A 21,975-nucleotide genomic window follows, 5' to 3' on the forward strand; every position below is an offset into this window, starting at 1 on the left:
ATGCAAGTGAGCAGCTGGGGTGTTCTAAAGGGGAGGAAGGTATACTTGAGGTTCAAATGATTATTTCTTTCTGTCAAAGCAGTTTTGGCAGCTAGGAGTGAAGGGAATGAGTGGCAGGGAGAAGACCTGCTCAACTCTTTTCCTTTTTATGATTCCATTCACTCAAAATTATCCCTCAAAGTTGTCTCTCCCCCCCCCCCCCATGGAGGAATAGACAGGGGAAATTGTGGGATAACTAGCCTCATATAACCAACATGCTTAAGTCTAATCAATACATGAAGGGGTTAACACCACAGGCATAGCTAAATCATAACACCTCACTTTGAGATGAAGCTAGTCAAGCGTATTGTTCCCCTTCAGTCTACCAGAGAAGTGCAATGTGTAAAAGGGTTTGAGATGGTTGCTCCAAGTTCAGACTGATGGCTCAAGCCTTCCTTGAGTACCTATGCCAATAATTTAGGAACTTTCACCACTGTAACTAAGCCAAGTTTTACTGAATGACTTACCAAACATGTGGTCTTTTTCCATGCTAGGGGAAGAGAGAGAACTTTTGAAGGAACATAGAAAGGCATATTTTAAAGGTCTAACAGCCTATATTTGCATGCTTTGCTGCTTATTTTGAGAATTTAAATCTCTGCTGGGGTTATCTCACCAAAGAGTAATTGCCCCAAACTTGGATCTTGGCATTCTGGAATTCTCCTTTTCGTACACGTATTTTTTCCTTGCCGACCAACGGAAACATCACATGGAGCTTGATGTAATATTAGCACTTCCTACTGCAGAAGAAAATTAGTGCTTGTGGGCATAGTAAGTAGAGGTTTCTGAAGGTCTTAGCTCCCATCTACAGTAAAGAGCCTTGACCCCGTTTGGATGCAAAATAGCACCTGAGCTGTATGGCAAAGGTGTTTCTAGAATTGGGCTGGACTGAGTGGCCCTTCACTGTCCTATACCACTTTCTATATATTATACATATTAAACAGAGAATCTGCGTAAGAATAAACCTTTCTCTATAAAAACAGAAAGCCTGTAACCAAACTTAAAACAAATGGACACTTTGACCATGATTTCTGTCCTATCAGGGATGGAGTGAGGACTTATGATAAAGAGGATAGCTAACTAGAAGCTAACGGTCTGTGTTTGAACATTAGTGATCAGACAACCTCCTTCTCCTTGTCTCCTTCCTGTTTCTGTTGGAGCACCAGCCCCTGCACATCAAGACAAATGGGCAGCTGCCACTAAGGGCAATTGTGTGAAGACAGAAGCTCTCAGCTTGCAGCTGGCATTCCTACTCCATCCCCCTCCTGGAAGGCCTTCAATAGCTGATCCTACTAGCCTTGAATCTTGAGTTAACTCTCAACCACTGTCCTGATACAATAGCTATATAGTTCTTTTCTGCAGCTATACCATTAGGGTGAATTCTTTTTTACCAAATATTTTAGGGCATGGAAACAAAAGCACTTATTTTTACCATGCAGCACATTTTGTTAGAAGTGGGAAGAAAGAAAAATAGTTGTAAGGATGTTCGAGGCTAGAACACATTACTACTAATGAATTATCAGCTTTATAGAGAATATATTCTACAAATTGTTAAAGCAGGTGGGCTTTTTACAAGCATGAGTTCAGCATTGCAGGGGTTTCCTGCATAGTGGTTTTGTATTAACACTGCCCTACTGGCCACAGCTTATTAGAAGATGTGGCTTATATGGGCAGCTATTTTCACAATTGGTGGGAGTATGAAGAGGCAAAACAATTTGGGACACAAGAGATGAAATGGAAAGAATACTGTAAATAAAATACAGTGGTGCCCCACAAGACGAATGCCTCGCAAGACGAAAAACCCACAAGACGAAAGGGTTTTTCGGTTTTTGCGACGCTTCGCTAGACGATTTTCCCTATGGGCTTGCTTCGCAAGACGAAAGCCCATAGGGAAATCTCCGGGGACCTCTTTTAAATGCTGGCGGTGGGGAGCAAAGCCTCCCCCCCCCTCCGGACTTCAGAAGAGGTCCAGGAAGGCCGGCGGGGGCGAAAGGCTTTGCTCCCCACCCCCAGCATTTTAAAAGCGGTCCGGGATAGCAGGGAAGCGCTTCCCGCTATCCCGGACGGCTTTTGAAGGCAGGCGGGGGGGAGCAAAGACTTTTGCCCCCCGCCAGCCTTCAGAAGAGGTCCAGGACCTCTTCCGAAGGCGGGCGGGGGGCAAAAGTCTTTGTCCCCCCTGCCTGCCTAACCGGGAGAGCGGAAAACGCAGCGCTGCCTTCCCGCTCTCCCGGGAAGGCAGGCAGGGGGGAGCAAAGACTTTTGCCCCCCGCCAGCCTTCAGAAGAGGTCCTGGACCTCTTCTGAAGGCTGCCGGGGGGCAAAAGTCTTTGCTCCCCCCCGCCTGCCTTCAAAAGCCGTCCGGGGGCTTTTAAATCGCCCCGGACAGTCCCAGGGCGATTTAAAAGCCCCCGGTTAGGCAGGCAGGGGGGACAAAGACTTTTGCCCCCCGCCCGCCTTCGGAAGAGGTCCTGGACCTCTTCTGAAGGCTGGCGGGGGGCAAAAGTCTTTGCTCCCCCCTGCCTGCCTTCCCGGGAGAGCGGGAAGGCAGCGCTGCTTCTCAGCTCTCCCGGGAAGGCAGGCGGGGGGAAGCAAAGACTTTCGCCCCCCGCCGGCCTTCAGAAGAGGTCGGGGGACAGACTGTCCCCGGACTTGGTCTGAAGACGGTTTCCATAGGAATGGAAAGGCACCACTGTAAGATGATCTGATGTTACTGTTATTGGCATTCAGAAGGCTGTGCTTGTATATTTAAGAGAGTTAATATCTTAACAAGACATTGTTAATGCAACATATTGACCAAAAATTTCATTCCGTATTGAGAAGCAATCAACACTACAGAGAGGATGGTGTTAAGACAGAACAAAGTGTTATAATTATAAATTAAATGTATCAGTAGCTCTTTTTATACTACAACAACTCAAAGCAACTTACAAAGCAACTTTTTTAAAATGCATACATTAAAATAAGGAGAAAAAAATACATTAAAACACACCACCCACTCTAAAAGGCCATAGATTGTTAAAAGTCAAAGGCCTGGTTTAAAAAGGAATGTTTTTGCCTGAACTGTCTTGAAGTATAACTGTAACTCTTCACTATGTGTCTGGGTTTTTAGGAAGTGTCCAGAGGGGGAAAGGCAAAATGAGAAACTACAAAGCACTGCTCTTCTATGAAAGGATATTTGTAATGGTACTGGACAGAAAAAGTTAGCAGGGAACCTTTCCTTTTTCTCTGCACAAGGCAGAAGTGTTATAAATTATCCTGTATGTCACAATGAGTGTGCCCCTTATGTGAAGAGTTTTGAAGTGCGTGAGCAACCCACAAGTGACCACCAACCTCTTTGACCTAGCCCTACCAACTAGGAAGAGACTCTTTTGAGCTTCCAGTGTGAACTCCAGCCCAAATGCTTTGGTTTTCCAGACAACTTTGGTACAACAGAAGGAACACATTCCCACATGTGTTAACAAAAAAATGCATTGGCTCTTAAAAACCCCCAACCCAGTGCTTTTTGATAAGGTACAGAGTTAATATTCTGCAAGTAGACTTTTTCTCTCTGAAAAAGCGATATTCCTACTGCCTTTGGCAGTACTGTGAAAGTAGGAAGAAAAACAATATTACTACACACGTTAACAGACTATATAACTTTATTTTTTATTTTGTGTAAGCTAAGAGGAAATTTATACACTGAAATTTCAAAAAGACCTCAGGCATGCACATAAACCTTGTTAGAGGTTGTTCTACATAGCATTCTCTTTTTTCCATAGGAATTTCCCCAAACATTTACAACCCATAGTTTTACTGTACATACAGCCTAAACCATAGCAATCTATGATTATGTCAAATTTACACTGTGCAAAATCAAAATATAGGGATAGTGGTACAACAAAAAAAAATGTAACAGGTATATTTCAGTGTAAGACATTTAGACAGTTTTGGTCCTTCCATCCCAAACCAAATTGATTAACACATAGATCTTGAGAATCAAGTGCTTAGGCAGTGATCACTTAACTAAAGAGAATTGACAGCAAACCTCTTGAAAGGCAATGATGATAAATCCACACTGTTAGAAGTCAAAAAGCTAAAAATAATAATAATCAACCACTTAGCCCCATCCCACCCCTGCAAAAAAGAAAAAAGCCACTTGAGATGAAAAATAAGGGAAGGTTCAGCCTGCTTAAAAGAAGACTACTGAAAGACTGTAAGCTTTAAAGCTTTCAGTAAAAGGGTAAGTTATTAAATTGGGTGGGGTGGGGGGCAAAGGGAAATTTCACAAAGAGCAAAAGTTGGAAATTTCAATTTTTAAAAATTGTTTAGAAAGTTTTGTAAGAAGGACACTACCAGTGTATTCCACAAAGACAAAATGGTTACACCCCAACACAACAAAAAAGGATAAATCTTCAAAAAAGGTTCAATCCTCTCCAGTTATTTACATTTGTCTAATATAAATTTAGGACTCCAATATGTAAATAAATATACATAAGTATGTATACCTTTCTAGTGCTGCTTACCAACAAATCATCTGAACTTGAATTATTTTTAATTGAAGCAAGATCACTTCATAGGACCCAGAAAGGGGGGCTAGGGCAAGAATCAATGGAAATTGTCCAATTCACTTCACCTTAGTCTACCTTGCCTTGGCAACTTGTTGAAGGTGTTAATGTGGCTGGGAACATCAACACCTTGGCATGCATGAAAGATAAGTCAGGAAGGCTAGAAATCACCTTGGCAGCCTCTTCACTGAGTTGTTCTTCCTTTTTGGGCTTTCTATTAAAAAAAAGTTAAAAGAAAAGTTACTCAGAATTGCTAGAGAAAGGTCTTCAGATAAGGCAACCTCTCTGAAGGAAAGTTGTGCCATATACTTCAATATTGCCTCACGTGGCTATTTAGTATATGGGGCTTATTACAACCCTGGCAATGAGAAAACTGGTTCTCTCCTCACATACAGAACTTCATGTAAATTCAATGCTTCATTCTGAACGGTTAACAGGTCCTTAACACAACTGCTATAGGATCAAATCCCACTACCTATTAACTAAATATGAAATCAAAACCCTTAAGTTACTGCATCCATAACTGAAAGGAAATAGGATTTGAAATCTGTTTAACACTTGAATCTTATATCATGTTTGTTAAAATCACTGTGGAAAGATACCTGAATAGAGGAAGTCATCTTAGCCAACATGTTTCCCTATAGAAGATACAGAATTTGTACCTGAACATATCCAGGAGCTTAAGAGGATGAAATACCTTTCAACCACTGCAGAACAGGGTCGTGAGCATACCCTTATTTTCACAGAAAACCTTACATAAGACAACCCGCCCCAATCAATTGAAATGGAATTCATGAACACTAAACAGAGAGAGCATGTTACTGTGACTAGAACCTGGTGTTTCTTGCAGTCCACTCTAACCCCAAAGTCCCTAAAGTTCAGACTTCTAAAGAGGAAAGTGATACCAGTTATCCCTATTTCATTAGAATCTTGTGCTTAGTTTACAATTTTAGAAGTGCAGACTCTTTGCAGCACAACTCGCAAAGGAATTCTTAAATGGACATGGCATAGAACAGAAGGGAAATGTCAGCACAGGTGACTGCAGAAAGGTTGATTTCAAGATAACACGAATAATTGCTCATTTTGCTCTGCCCACCCCACAGGTAAAAGTTTACTATTTGTACAAGGCTACACAGAAACAGCCTATGAACCAATCTAGCCTGTACTTTCTTCAAGTAATACCCTCTTACATGTAGTTGCAGTACTGAAGAAATGTCTCTTTTCTTCTAATTGTTTCAACACAATAAGTTTTGCTTTACAGTATAATACTAGCTTATATACCTGTAGGAACACATTCCTAAACAACGCCAGGAGAGAACTGCATTTTCACTAGCTTGGTTTACCCACAAAATATATATCTAAGGAATAAATTTTTAAAATTAGTTTTTATTAAAGTTTTTTTGTGTTACAAAATGGACAAAGAGGGAAAGGTGCATCTATTGTCTCCACTTTCAATTCCTAGTCTTTTTCACAGTTCGTTTACATTTAGTGAGAGACACTTTTGTCATAGACATCTTGCATTTGGGGGAAAGAGAGATGGGGTCTTGTTCTTTTGGTCTATTGCCTATTATTAGTGTAGAGGGTTTGTATCAGCATCCCATGGCTAAGTCCTTTGTTTATGTATTTATTTCTTTTTATTGATAATGTGAGAGGTCAGGGGGTCCTGAGTTTGGTTGGCTGTGTTCAGTTGATTGCAGTGTGGCTTGTTTGTATCTGTGAGGTGTGTGTGTGTGTGTGTGTGTGTGTGTGTAGGTTGTTGTATGCTGTTGGGAGGGAGGGATAGGTCATTGTCCTGTTGTGCTGTGTCTGTGAAGAAGAGGAGCCACACCAGGGTGAAGGTGTCTTTGTTTGTCCCTGTGCTAGAGTTGGTTGGCTAACTTCTCAAGTAGGGCGGTTTCCCATGCATTTTGGTACCAGTGGTCTATGTTCACTTCTGATAGGTCCTTCCAGTGTCCAGTTCTACCTTACGGCTGTCCTTGAGTAGCTTTGGAATAGAGACTAACTTGGAGGAGGACCAGGTTTTAGGGATGTGGGCCCCTTTTATGACGCTGTTGAACAGATGGGTCATGTGGGGGATTGCAGTGAATCACTTTATGAGAGTTTCTGAAGTGCCAGTGTGCTTTATTGCAGTATTACACAAAAACTTGCACCACTCAGCTAATAATGTTTGCATTTACCCCTTCCCTTTACTAGATTCTGATGAGGACTAGATTCTAGATTATTAGATTTTGATGGCAGAGTGCAAGCCAATTAAGACTGGGATTATTTCTAACATAGCAGTAAAAACACATTTATATGTATTTGTGTGTGCCTGAGTGCCTTTTTTAAAAAAAATCTATACATTATCTGGTTTTCAACAACAACTAGCATACCCAATACCGCCTACTTGTTACAAACATGTAAACAACTGTACAGTAGAAATGCAATCAATAAATATTTATTCACACTTATTTGCAGAGTCAGGATCACATTGGTAGTTGTAGTACACCCCGCTCCTCCAGTTTTCGTGAGGAAAAGGGGAGAGGGGGTGGCAATGTGGCAAATGTATTCTATTTCATTTCATTTCCCATTATGCACAACCCAGTAGATAAACCATAGGGACTTTTTCACTGAGTAGCTTCTTATGATTTCTGTGCCAAGCCAAAGAATCCATTATACAACTGTTATACATTTCTATCTACTACAAATCAAGAAACCTTCCTCCCTCATTCTATTTTTGTGACATCTTCAGGGTTCATCTTTGTTCTGTAGTGCAGGTTAAGACTAACAAATATTGCGTTTCTGCAGATTGCCATCAATGCACACTTCAAGATACCTAAACACATAGTGCCTTATTATTATAGCTTTGCATTGCAAACTCATGCATTGTAACCACCATAAACCTGTGGCTATGGCTCCAAAGCAATGATACTAACCCTGCTTTCTTTGCTCAGGAGGATATACCGTATTTTTCGCCCAATAGGACGCACCGTCCCATAAGGCGCACCTAGTTTTTTGGGGGGGAAATAAAGGGGGAAAAATTGTTTCCCCCCCAGGCTGGGGCGGGGGAGGCCCGTCTGAGCTTCCCCCGACCCCAGCCCCCAAACAGGCAGCTCTCTGCAAGGTGTGGGAGCCCAGCGCTGGCTCCCGCTGCTTGCGGAGAGGTCTGCGAAGCCTGGACACGCTGATCTCAGCGCGCGCAGGCTTCAGCATGCAGGCAACTTTCCGCAAGCAGTGGGAGCGCTCCTGCTGCTTGCGGAGAGGTCCGCGAAGCCTGCATTCGCCCCATAGGACGCACACACATTTCCCCTTCATTTTTGGAGGGGAAAAAGTGCGTCCTATAGGGCGAAAAATACGGTAATTACACTGCTCTGAGAGGACTTCACACTGTGGGGTGTAAAGCCAGTCTCTCTCCTTTGTATGAAAAGTATCACAAGTAATACAATTGATTCCTTTGGTGTCGGATTATGAATAGAGATGCACCATGTGCAGTAGAACAGAAATGCAAGGGGACACACACAAGCCTAATTCATACTCCCTTGACCAACCATGTATAAAACCTACTTTCCATTCTAGCATGTGTGCTTGTGTAGCACCAGTTTCTTCTAAGTTTATTAACATAAGAACATCTAGCTCACTTTCATGCTTCCCACAGTGGGTTTCCCAAAGGCATTTGGATGGTTATGAGCATAGCTTGAAGGTAGTAGACCTTTTCTGCAACAACTGGTCTTCAGCAGCAAACTGCCCTCTGAAACTGGGTTCTGGGTTCACAATTCCTACTGTACATCTTAGCAGAAAAAACAGAGTAAGGAATACAGTATCATGCCCCAGAGCCATTGATATCGCCAGGCATTTGTCTAGTTCCCTTTTCATGCCTTCTAAGCTAGTGGTTATAGCCACATTCTGTGGTAGTGAATTCCAAAACTTAATTATCTTTTTCTGTGTCTACTGCTAATTAAATTCGCTGGATGACTCCAAGTTCTATTATTATGAGGGAGAAAACTCTAGCCACTTTCTTGACATCATGCATAATTTTATGAACCTACAATGTTTCCCCCACCCACCTTTTCTCTAAACATAAAGAGCCTAAAAGGCAATAAGGGGGTTTGTAAGCCACATAATCCAACTTCAGTCATAATGTAGGAAATCCAGAGGTAGTTCAACCCCACTAGATAACAACCAAGTCTCGGCTTGAAGATGCCCAGTGAGGCAGAGCCTACCACTCTCCTGGGCAAAATTGCTCTCTGCATGTGTTTTGTAGGGTAGGTGCCTGAAGGCAGACATCAGTAGTGAGTAGGCTCTTTGTAGATGAGATTCCACCACATCCGTTTACTGTGTATGGGCTACTGCATCCGTGGTGTTGCACTTAAAGCAGAAACTATTTTTATTAGCTGCTTAGAATTCACTTTTCCACAAAAGAAGGTGAATCTGAAAGGCTATACAAGCATATTTCCATAATAATATCTGCTAGAACTGGCAGAGCTGATCTCTTTCAACCCAGTCTTTAGAAAATTGGGGGGGGGGGGGGACAGACGACACACTGACAACAATAATGGTACAAATTGGTACAAATATTGGTAACTTTCAGGACAGTATACTGACAACATTAATTAATAAAATACTGTTTCAAAGTCAAACTTCACAAGTGCCAGTATTGTATTGCATTTTCAGAACAGAAAGTAAAATATCCTGTATACAGCCCGCACAGACGAGGGACTCAGTCTAACTATTTAATCAAACTATTTAATCAAATGACTTAAAGACCATTTATAGGTCTCATGCAAGTTAGAGATTAACCTGTTAATTCCAAAGCACCATTTAATACTTATTTTTAGATGGCTGTGATTTAAAGTTAATGTGGCCAAAGTGACTCTGTACCAGAAGACTGCACTGAATCTGTAAAACAACAAATCTAACTAATTAACTATTTAACATACAGGACATTTCACTTTCTATTCTGGGGGTGCAGGGACTTGGGAGATATGATTTTGTTCTGTTATTTTTCTTCTGGGCAAAATGGGATTAGAAGCTATGTAGGGGGCTGTAATGTAGCCCCTGGGACTCCAGATAGAGAGAAGCAAAAAAACCTGTCGATAATAGGTTTAACGAAGGCAGGCAGACATCTTTGATCCAGGCTGCCTTGTTTGCAGATAGCTGCATAGTATGTAATACGCCCAGACAGACTGGTAAAGTTTCAGCATAGTAAAGAGGCACAACATGGAAAAAGTGAACACAACGAGCTTCCAGACTAGCTATTTACTGAGAATTCAAGTGTATTATGTTCACATAAAATCTGAGGGGGTTGCCTATTTACTAAGTATTCATCCATAAAATGTTGCCTATTTACTAAGTATTCATCTGGATATATTTATGCAGAGATTATATTATTATTTCATTTCATTTCATTATTTCATTTCAAAATAACAAAATTTAAAAAGTGACAAACAAAACTATGAAACAGGCATGTAGAATGAGTGGTTTTACATGAGTTAAGATAAGAAAGTCCATGTAAAGACGATCAACTTCATCAGATCATCAAACACAGTTCCAAGATTTGCCAGGCTCTTGAAAATGATGGTAGGTGTCATGAAGGAATGCCAAATCAACAGTCCCTGTTGAAATCTCAAATTATGTGGAAGCTAGATATGACATTGTCAACTAGGGGTTATTATCATGCACTTTCCAGTGGATTTTTCATCATCTTTCTTACTAGACTTTTTGTGGTTAGAAAATAATAATAGCACTAGAAAGTGAAGGGTAAGAACCAAACAGTGTGAATAAACAGGCTGTATGGAACACCCACAATTCCTACTGTCCAAAAGAAAAGAAAAGAAAAGAAAAGAGGAATACAGTGTTTTTTGTCACATTCAGCTATGGTTGGACTGAATAAACCTCATTTGAGTGAGTTGGTGTCTTGATGTCATCTTTAATAAGCATATTCTACTTACGTCATAGATCTGAACTTCCTTTGATAGATGTGTGAATTAGGATACATTAGCTCAGATCCAAAACACTGTAAGTGGAATGGGACTTCTATGCCCTCTTCCCTATTGTAGCCTCTCATGTGTCCCAAGAAGCTGCTGCCAAGAATTGAAGGGCCTTATTTTGGAATGCATAGTATTCTATTAATAAAATCAGTACTGTTCTAACATTTATTCTTGAAATGAAATAAGCCATCGTGATATATTTTTTTTCTCAAGTGAAAAAGACAATGTATTAAAATTCCTTCATTTCAACAAGCAACACAGAGGCTTTAATCACAATTCCAATCTGAGATGGAATTTTAAACATGGCAACTCTTCCTGCTTTAGGTACCACCCCCCCTGCTTAAATAGACATCCTTGTGAATAGTTTTTCTTTCCCTGTCTCTCTCCCTGCTGCATTTGTGGTTTAGAGGATAAACATTAATTCAAAGTGAGTATTTATTTAGCAACTGAGATGTGTCCAATGCTGGAAACTTGTACGTGGTCCCAGCTGTTCCATAGTAACTCCACCCACACAGACAAGCTAAGCAGGACAGTACATAAAAGGTCTCTGTCCACCTTGAAAATTTCCTCTAACAGTGGCATGAGCAAAAGACAGGGTCTAACAAGATTCAACACCACACTCTCCTTCAGCTGCCACCACGTGCAACATCTATGTTATGTGCAACTCATGCCTAAGAGTAGATTAGGCAATATAACATAAAGGACACATTCACAGGATAGTGTATCACACTTATGTTCACAACAAATAATTCTTGTACTTTGGAAGAGCAGCATTCATGCTAATTTTGTATCTTTGTACCAAGATGATCTCTCAGTGCCCACCTCCTGCCTTTGGTACTTCACTCACATTTTACCCCCTTTCTCCTTGTCCATCTCTACCAGATCTGAAAAAGTCAGGTCAGGCAAATCATTACAAACCTATGAAGAGTCAGCATAAGTAAAGAGGTCTTCAACTCCCTATGCACTTGGCAAAAATATTATGAGGTTAAGCTTTTGGGGGGGTAATATCTACATTGTACAGAAGCAGTGGAGGCAAGGAATGTTCTGGCATGAAAGACTGAAGCCTTTAGCTTTCTATTTTGAAGGCTACAGTGTAAGTAAAAATAAAACAAAAAATAAAAAGTGTCAGCAGGAAGACACACTGCATTTTCACTTTTCTTATATCAGAACTGATGAAAAGCCAAGTTGAAAATGACCTGAGCAAAGATTCATCAAGGCTTAGCACTCCCCCCTAGTGGCAAACAGCTGAATGTAACACAGCAGAGAAATAGTTCTGAAAATGAGGCCATTACAGGAGTTAATGTTACATGTGTAAAGGGCTCTTGCAATAAGAGTTACACACGTACCATTTGTTAACTTCTGTAATAGCCTCATGCATTCCCTGCTACAGCTGTTCTCTGTATACTTTCAGTTTAGCTCATGACAACTTGCTACTTTTGAATTTGTGAGCTGACTGAATGAAAGCCAATGTTTTGCAGCACCTCAAATCTTGGCTAAAATGAGTATTCACAGCACATGCAAGTTGCCACAACTCACTACTTTAGTATCCAAGCACCTGTCAACCAGCACAATTATCTCACATGTTGTATCTGTGCATGGAGCTACATAATGTGCAATTCACAAGAGTGCTACACATTCCTAGGAAGTCGATGTTGTACTTTTATTCTATATTACATACTTGCTTTTTAAAGGAAAGGCAGGATATAAATGTTTTAACATATAGGTGTAACACACAAATCAGATGTGATTTGTGTGATGCACACAAGCATAGCCCGAGCACAGTCCATTATCCTCCTTTCAGATTACAGACTAGTGGACCCCTACTCACAGTCTTTCGTCCCATTCCCTACATAGGAACAAATCAGATTCTGTTTCTAGATTCCTAGAAATAGTTAGTCAATAAGTGATGGCTGCTTATTATGCTATGCACAAAAGAAGGGATTGCACACAAAAAGGGATTATGCAGTAGCTGGAGTGGGTGGGTGAGATAGAGTGTGTTTATATATACGCAAAAGTGTTAAGGCATTTCACATCGAAGACAATTTCTGCTTTCAGCTAGAAGCTACGTTCCTGCTGTCACTAACAGTTTATAACATGGGAATCATCAGCTTTATGGCTTACAAGTGAGCTTTCAGCAGTGCAGATGAGCCACTAGAAGGCTGCATACCACTGTGGATAGGCTGAAAACTTTAAAAGCAACAGTTCTGACAACTCATTTCAATCCAATGGATTTAACTGTGACATTAGAAGCAGAATAGAATCTGTGAAAAATATATACTAGTACAGCAATAGAGATCTAAGGAGATCTATCAAGGAACTGAACTCATGCATTAGGTGATATTTAGGCTGCAGTTACTGAACAAGCTTTAACTTCCAATAATAAGGGTCACTAATCACAGTGATTTACCTTGCTGATGTGCTTGCTTTCTCTACTGTGGACATTAGCTTTGCGAATGCATCAGTCACTTTACTGGTGGAGTTGGAGGTTTCCAGCTTGGAAGTTGTCAACTCATACAGTTCTGGATCCACACCTTATAGCATAAAATTATAATCAGTGATAGATGGAAACAAGTGTCACATGTTCAATTGCAATTTAGGATACTGTATTTCCATCTTCTGTAAACATCTGAGCTACTTAAATGTCTAATATGTGATTGAGATACAACTTGCTAATTTTCATCATGCACTACTCAGAGAATTGGAGTTGCAGATAAAACTGGCATAAAAGATATCAGCCAGGAGCGAAAAGCAAATTTGAATAATCATTTTCTTCTTACACCAAAATCCTCCAAGGCTTTACATTATTATTTAGAACATTATTTCATTGCTACACATTGATTCTTTAACTTCCATTTCCATTCCACTGTCTCTGTAAAACATACGAGTAGAGAGTATTTGAAGTCCTCATGCCATTTTTTTACCCTCTTCAATAAAGTATAAACAATTTCTCAACCTTCTTATTTGTTTCTCACCTTTTATTTGGACACAATTATGGAAAGAGTGGATTTCAGGATTCAATGAAATATCTCAAAGCAAGCTTCTAGAAATATGTAATATAATTGGACAAACTGATGGAATTCGGTTTAATAATTTTTTTAAAAAAGCTGAGACACCTAGGAGTTCAAAATGGCAAAAATGGGAAGACACCCATTTTTAAAAAATCATTTTGATGAGGACTCCAAGATATACCACAACAAAACTTTCATCAGAAATTATTCATATGAAGGTTAAAGGGCGACACTATCTGTTACGTAGAATGATCAAGTAGAGAATCCTTCGGTTAAGGCAAAGGTGGAGCAGCACTTGCGTCTCATATCCACTTCAACCTTGCGATCAATTCAACTGAAACAGTCCCATGTTCAAATCTCAAATTAAAATACAGAATACATTTGAAATACTGTCAGATGTTTACAGAACCCTTAAATACAACAGGCCCAGGCCTTCTGAAGAGTTACATACAGAAATAATAACATTACAAGAAACAAAGCTTCTGAAATCCCATTAAGGTATGCCACTGAATAAAGCTGTCAGTATTTAAGATTTTAAAAATCACAACTGAAATTTCCAATATCTAAGAAGGATTTGTAACATGTTGCAGCACTTTGTATTTTCAAGCCACTTGTCAACTACACTCATTAGGTGAAATTTATTACCTTAGCATATGATTATTATAACTGCTACCACTACATGTTCTGATACTGCAATCATTTCACTAAAGTGCTTAAAAAAAAATAGTGCCATAGATCAATATTATCTAAAAGTGTCTACTAATACCCATAAAGAATATATACCTATATTTTAAATGCATATATTTTAAAAAATATATACCGCCTTTCACCAAAATGATTAAAAGGCAGCTAACAAAAGAAAAGGATTTTTAAAGAAAATGCGTTTATTTATAAAAACCTTAATGAGATTGAGGAAATTTAGGCAACCAAGTTTAGATCAAGCGCCTAGCTTAGGCAAAACACACACACCACACAAAATTACATACATAACCCACACAGAGAGCTGCAGGCTAGAAGCAAATGACTTTCCAAGAAACAAGCCAGAAATCCTACAAGCAATGATGGCATCTGTGAATTTGTTGACAATATTCTAATGAAAACCCAAAATAAAGGATAAGGTGCCTTCTTTATAATCACTTCAAATGAATGTATCAGAAGTAGTCAAACTGTATTTTACTAGATGCCAAAAAATGTCTACTAATAATCATCAATACTGTGGAATGCATAGATGGATTTAAAAGTAGTGTGTGAAGTTTTATATCAAACTACCATACAAAACTCAAGAAGTTTCTGTACTTTTGACTTCCAGAAAATATGATCAAGTAGTTCTGAAACATAAACACTAGAAGTGAAAAATTAATCATGACAATGACATATAAGAACCCTCTCTCACACACAAAAAATCAAGGACGTGATTTTTCCACCCATGAAAAAAATATCTACAGATCATAATGGAGTCCTGTTCTCCCCATCCCTTAAGTGCATGGGCAAAACTCTGCTCTATCAAGAAACATAAACTCCAAGCAGAGGACTGTACAAGGGTATGGGAAATGTGTTCACATCTTCTGTTCCAGAATGACTAACTTGTGGTCCTCCAGATGTTCTTGAACTATGACTCTCATCATCCCTGGTCATTGGTGATGCAGGCTGGGAGTGATAGGAGTTGAAAGAACCACAACATCAGGAGGAACACAGGTTCCCCCACCTTTGTTCAATAATCCTGCAGCTGCAGGATTTAATAGATGCCACTCCTTTAGTAACCACATCTCTTTGCATTCTGATTTCCCAACAGATTAATAATTCAAGGTAAAGTGAGAAACAGCTTTATCTTTCAAGAGAATTAAACTGAAGCAGACTGTTCTGTAAAAAGATATGCTGTAACTAATCAGACTTTTCTTCTAAATTTGCAGTTTTTTCAACTCAACGATTAAAATATTTAAGGCATTAAGTGTCATGCAGAACTACAATACATTTATATTGCCTTAAATGACAACAGCAAAGCTTATCTATAAAATAGCTAGGTGTAAGCTCTTGTTTGTAAACTTCATTACTGCAAGAAGAAATTGCAGCCATCTACTGGTTATCTTCAGACGATGTTAAGTACTAAGATTAATGAGACCCATAAGCAAGTGCATTAATCATAGTCTTAAGATTTTTTTCAACTGAGCAACATTCTCAGGAATACTAGGATTTTATTCCAACTGCATTTTCAAGTGGGATACATCAAGATTTTAGCCCACAATTAAAATTGTTTTAAGCATTTCAAGTTCTTAAATTTCTTAAAATCCATTCTTTGCTTAACATTCTAGAGTACCAACCAAATAGTATTAACTAACTACTGGAGGCAAATGACAGAAGGGAGAACTATTGAAGGCGGGCATCTTAAAGAGAAAACTGGAGCATAGACATTCTTCTTGTTTGTAGGAAAGTCACATAATGCGGCTCATGCTTTTAGTAAGAATGTTAAGAGATTAAATTTGCAGTGTAGCACTCTGCTGACCTGGGATGGTGGTGGTGGTGCTAGAGCTACTGTCATCCACGGGCCCAAAGAAATCAAGGTTCAGAAGAGTGGAACCTCCACTAGCTTGAAATTCAGTGACCGTGTTGGTAGGCAGCCATATAGAAGGTAAGCCAAGGGAGTGATTTATGTGTAAAAAGGGGGTAAGACACACACTTGAACATGCCAGTTATAATTAGTACTCATTACATAGTTTTGTTTTATATATAAAAAAAGAATTCACATAATAGTGCTTACAATATTAGTTTGTAGGTTCTAAAGATGTTAACAAGTCAGTGTACATTCTAATGTACAAATGCAGCAAGGAATTCAACACTAATAACTTAAAAAGTAGCCAACATTGTTTAGAAAAATGGACAGAACCAGAGATCCAGATTAAAGGGATTAATTAAAGGGAAACATTTTTTAAAATTCCAAACTATTCATCTAATTCAAAATCATATATGTTCTCTACATAATTTAAAGAGACTGACAAATTGTAACTATAGCTTAAAGTAGCAGATTGTCAGTAGGTTAGCAAAACAAAATATGAATATCTGTAACAATGGTTCTCATTACATCCAGCTCCTTCGTGGCAAACTACATTGTTCCCCTTTAATACTGAAACAGAAAAATCAGATATACATATTTTAAAGAAATTGTTAAAAGAAAGCAAGATGAATTGACTGCAGTAATAAGACACCAGACAACAGCAAGAGAGTCCATCCAGGCTTTCCTTCAGCACTCTGATATGGACCGAAATGTGGTCACATCTTTAAACATCGTATAGCAGTGTTTTTAGGTCACTGGTATGGCCAGTAATTATGACAAGTTCAACAGCATTATTAACAAATGGCTAAGAAACTATGTCACTATCTACTAGCCCTAGTTTAAATTTAGAGGCCTTTAGATTTTGAAGCTTTGATAAAATATATGCACATTTTAAAACTAAAAATTTAAAAACTGTTCCTTTTGCAAACAGGTTATGTTAAAAACTGTGCTTGAAAGCAAGCCCAATTACACACTTGACTATGCCATTTCAAACTTTACAAAAGTCTAAACAGGGAAGGGTTTGTTGAGGTGATAGCTATAAAGTAAACAAAAATTATTTAACTATTCCATTCTTAGAACATGTAATGTGGTTGCGTGAATGCAACACCAATTCAGCAAAATGGTGTATTACCTTGTTCTTAAACACTACAGACTGCTTTAAATACTGCATAACTAAACAGAAAGAAAGCCTGAATTTCCAAAGTTAAGAAATTGTGTGTGTATGTGTGTATATATCTATCTGTGGTTTTTTTTGTGTGTGTATATGTATGTACACACACACGCGCAAAAACACAGATATATATATAAAATAAATCAGCAGAGAGATGTTTGTCTGAACTTTGTAGGTTTCTTAACTCTAGCTCTTGTGCTAGAGGCTCTACGGAGAGACGTACCATCTAAAGGGTTAGTAAGGCCACTGCTACTCCAGTCAAACTGGACAGGTGGTAGAGATTCCTAGAGTTGAAAAGTCAGAAATCAAATTTTACAGTCAGGTCATAGCATAACAAAACGTGTCGCATGAAGTTCTTTTGCATGCAAGCAAAAAAGCAACAATTGAAAAGCCAAAGGACAATGAGCCAGAGGTAATAACTAAACTAAACTGAAGTCATAAAAACAGTGTTTCATGTAACCTAAGAATAACTATGGTTTACAGATTGTTCCTAGACTGCCTGGTCTGGAAATTTTCATGGGGAGTTGCAAATATTGCTAAAATACAATGAAACAGGCCATTATATTATGCCAGCATTGCAGAGCTATCACTCTGGCAGGTAACACTGGCAGGAATGCTTAAGATCAGGGCAGCAGCAACAGAACCAGCCTCACCTGTAACCAGTGCTTTTTTTTCCTAGAAAAAGAAGTGCAGGGACTCCTCATTTTTTTGACGGACAACCCTAAGTTGATGAGTTTTTTTTTAGGGGGAGAAGAACGCTTTTTTGGGGGGCAGCGCTGTGGATGCGTTACGATGTTACCTCTGATGCGACCCCATGGCCTCCAACACAAAGCCACAAGCACCATGCAGCTGAAGCCTCCGGCACGCAGCTCTGGGCGCCGTTTCTCTATACAGCTACCAGCATGCTACAAAGAGGTGCTGGAACTCAGTTCTGGTGAGTTCCATCTGAAAACCCCTCTGCCTGTAACAGCATCATCAGTTTTGCAGCTTTGAAAACCCTTAAAGTCACTTACAACGCAACTTAACTGTTATATGCAACATCAGACGGATAAAACTGGCTCAGTGGGATCCTCTTTAAATAATCATTTAATCTTAAAATAATTGTCAAGTTATTAATAACTAAAAGTATTATTTGGTTGCACATCAATGGGCAAACCTAAACCAACAGGCATATATAATCAACAGACACGTATACTAAATCTATTGGTTTAGGGACTGAAGTGTGGAAGCTGTGGCAAGAATGGGGGGGGGGCCTGTCTGAAGGTACTTCTTATCCAATTTCTCTACGCAAAAGGAGAGCCATAAGCTGGTTTATACCGTATTTTTCGCCCTATAGGACGCACTTTTCCCCCTCCAAAAATGAAGGGGAAATGTGTGTGCGTCCTATGGGGCGAATGCAGGCTTTCGCTGAAGCCTGGAGAGCGAGAGGGGTCGGTGTGCACCTGCTTCGCGGACCTCTCCGCAAGCAGCGGGAGCACTCCTGCTGCTTGCGGAGAGTTGCCTGCATGCTGAAGCCTGCGCGCGCTGAGATCAGCGCGTCCAGGCTTCGCGGACCTCTCCGCAAGCAGCGGGAGCCAGCGTTGGGCTCCCACGGCTTGCAGAGAGCTGCCTGTTTGGGGGCTGGGGTCGGGGGAAGCTCGGGCCTCCCCCGCCCCAGCCCCGCGGCTGGGGGGGAAATAATTTCCCCCCTTTATTTCCCCCCCAAAAAACTAGGTGCGCCTTATGGGACGGTGCGTCCTTTAGGGCAAAAAATACAGTACTTAAATCTTTTTTTAAAAAGGCAAAAACTCTTATTGGAATTCCTTTCTGAAGTGGTATCTTCGAATCCTAATAAAGTGACAATTTTCATAATTTTTATCTGCAGTTTTCATTATTATCTACAAGAATAAGCCTTCTAGTTATTACCATAAACAGGCTTGCCTCTCTTTATTTTCTGCTGCCCGTCTACTTTTTGCTACCTCTACTTTTATACATTCATAGTGAACTGCAGAATCACCTTTTTTTGAACAGGCATCAAAGCAAGGTCGGATCAAAGTGTGCCAACAGATTGTTTCATTACATCTCTTGTTGCTGCTCATAATGATTGCAGCATAGAGAACAATCTAAATAATGCAAATGCAATGGACAAAAGCGCAGCTGAGGAGATTTACCGACCATTCTACACAAATTTTCAATTATGATAGGAGAGATTCTAAGACTTGCATGTGAAGTTGTTCTGAAGCTTACTTTTATAAAACACTAGAGCTCTAACTTACCAAAGGGCTAGCCACTGAAATACACACACAGAAATCACAAAGAGATTTCCCAACCTGCTATTATGGATGTCCTCTGCTGAGAGGCACACAGTCTATTCACCCCATTCATCTAACCTGTTCAGCGATCTACACATCTCCTGAAACATTTGGTGACAACTAGGAAAATTTATGTGCCAGCGCTAGATATTCTGAACATATCCAAAACTGGCAAGAAAACGCATACATCATGCATAATTTCAACACAATGCTTTGGATCAGGTAGGGTGAGTCAAGCAGTTTGTTATGTAGATCTAATTCTAGCTATCAGACTTTAAAAAATATATATGTTAATGTTTCATGGAAAAAAATATTGTTGTAATATTTGTTCCAAATGGGAATGGAATTAAAAATAGCAATATTTTATCAGAACTACTTCTAGAGCAAACCTGCACAACTTGGCAGTAGGTATGGGCCAAAATAAAAGTATTTTTTCTCATCGTTGTTGGTACTTTTCTTGCTTTCTCTGCCTCCCCTCTCTCTCTCTCTCTCTCTCTCTCTCTCTCTCTCTCTCTCTCTCTCTCTACCTCTCCCCCTCCCTTTTTGTTCTTGGTGTCCCTACTGTCCACTTGGACTTCTTGTTGTTTCTTGGAGGGGGGGCAACCTCAACTGCGGAGGGGAGGTGGGAATCTGCCAGCGGGTTGGTTTAGTGGCCCGCAGGTTTTCCTTCTTTGTGGTTCAATGTCTCAGTGCCCCTCAGTGGCCTCCTCTTTGGCATGGCCACCATGGCATTGACAGCTTCCAGTGGTGGGTCCTTTGGGTGCCATGTTTCTCCCCCACCCTGCTGATCTGTAAGGGTGCTTATGGGGGGGTCCGTGGAGGGCTCAGCTGGAGGCAGAAGGAAGCTCCCTTTGGGGAGCACTGCTGCCGTTTCCCAGGGGATGACCTCAGTTGGGTAGGGAGTTTTCCTGTTGGCTAGCACATGGCTGCATCTAGGGCTTTTCTCTCAGCAGCCTTCCCTCCAAGTTTTCCCCCTTCCTTCCTTCCTTCCTTCCTTCCTTCCTTCCTTCCTTCCTTCCTCATTGGGGCTCAGGAAGGATTCACGAGGAGGGCAGGTGTTGTGCAGCAAGGGGGCTTTTCTAGGTCCTGTTTGAGACTTGAAGGTTGCTTTTGATGAGAAAGCGTGAGGTGCGTGAGGCACAGCCGCCTCCGCCTCAAGGGGAGAGAGCGAGCTGCCTGCAATGAGAGATGGGTAGGGTGGGCAACAGGGAGACTGGGCAAGATGAGTGCTCAGCTCCCCGGGCATGGACAAAGCATTTTTCACAAGCTGCACAAAATCCTTTGGAAGGTTGCAAGTGACCCATGTACGCTGTGCAGGCCTGCTCTAGAGGCATGTTCTGCAAAATTCAGTAGTTTGCATACTCCTATAGAAAGAAGCAAGTCTGATCATCCTACTGTTTGGATACCCTTTTTTGGTTTTAAACACAAGAGATGTAAACCGACAAAATAAGTGGTATCAATTATCCCTTTTGGTTATGTTCAAAATTTCAATTAAAGTAGATTATAGATCACTTCCTCCAATCACTTGTTCTTTTTCCAATCATCTAGAATTTAACAGGACTAGGAAAGATAATCTTTATCTAAATGCAGGAGAGGGAAAAACATTCAAGGATAGAAAGTGTTATTTTTTTAAACTCTGGCACGTCTTTCAAATGCACAAGAGGGTTAAAACCAATAGGGAAAGGATTAAAATCTTTGCATGTGATTTCTATAAGTATCACAACAGCCTTAAAACTGAAAAGGGCAAATTCATAAGAAGAGGTATAGGAAAATAACCATTTTAATCTACTGGAAGCTTGTTTTTTAGGTATATTGTATGGTCAGGACAGCTCATTCGCTATAGATTATTAGAAAGTGTTGAGGCAGAAGAACTCACTACAGCCTTTTGCAGGTGTGAGCCTCCTCTCTGTTGGCAGTCAGCCAGAGATCTAGCTATGAGACTCTTCAGGCATGAGGGCAAGACCTCAAGGCAGGGCGGAGCGGGGACGTTGGTGCACTATACAAGTTGTCAAGAGAAGCAACAGTCCGCCCACCCCAAACTAATGAGCTCTGAACAGGCATATGCCCAGAGCCATTAATGGTGGCATCGATGCCACAAAACATTATTATTTTTTACCTGGAACTGATCAGTTGTACATATATTCATCTCTGGTGATGCAAGTGGAGTCTGTCCTATGGAAGCTATTTTCTCTGCAGCAGATATTGGTTTCAGGGGTTCCTTTGTAGGCTCTAACATACCCTAGAAATTAAGACATCACAGAATCTGCTCAAATACCACCCTTTAGGAAAAACAAAAATTAGTCAAACCACAAAGAAACAAACAATTATTCTTCCAACGATAATGCTGGATTCACTTTTGTATATTCCCCTGATTGACTACTTAGCATTATTATTTAAAGTTTACTTTTATAA

The 21,975-nt window shown here is 40.2% G+C and overlaps 1 protein-coding gene and 1 long non-coding RNA gene across 5 annotated transcripts in view; one reads left to right on the forward strand and one right to left on the reverse strand.

The window, feature by feature from the left end:
* Positions 1-1,560: 1,560 nt before the first annotated feature.
* Positions 1,561-4,117, forward strand: LOC309367384. The gene is made up of 2 exons (XR_014167115.1): positions 1,561-1,798; positions 2,732-4,117. It is a non-coding gene; the product is annotated as an uncharacterized lncRNA (long non-coding RNA).
* The window catches only part of AFTPH (aftiphilin), a 40,163-nt gene continuing 21,843 nt past the window's right edge, over positions 3,656-21,975 (reverse strand). For 2 of the 4 annotated variants that reach the window (XM_081906146.1, XM_081906147.1), the window contains exons 6-10: positions 21,680-21,802; positions 17,496-17,556; positions 16,054-16,137; positions 12,953-13,076; positions 3,656-4,793 (exon numbers count right to left, since the gene is read on the reverse strand). In XM_081906146.1, coding sequence (XP_081762272.1) covers positions 4,649-4,793; positions 12,953-13,076; positions 16,054-16,137; positions 17,496-17,556; positions 21,680-21,802 — 537 coding nt within the window. In that variant the 3' untranslated portion in view covers positions 3,656-4,648. Of the gene's footprint in view, positions 4,794-12,952; positions 13,077-16,053; positions 16,138-17,495; positions 17,557-21,679; positions 21,803-21,975 lie in introns of those variants that run through there. The other 2 variants (XM_081906148.1, XM_081906149.1) reach the window with 2 other exon arrangements.

This window comes from Podarcis melisellensis, assembly GCF_964234715.1.
Source record: "Podarcis melisellensis genome assembly, chromosome: 3".
In the NCBI taxonomy this organism is placed as follows: domain Eukaryota; kingdom Metazoa; phylum Chordata; class Lepidosauria; order Squamata; family Lacertidae; genus Podarcis; species Podarcis melisellensis.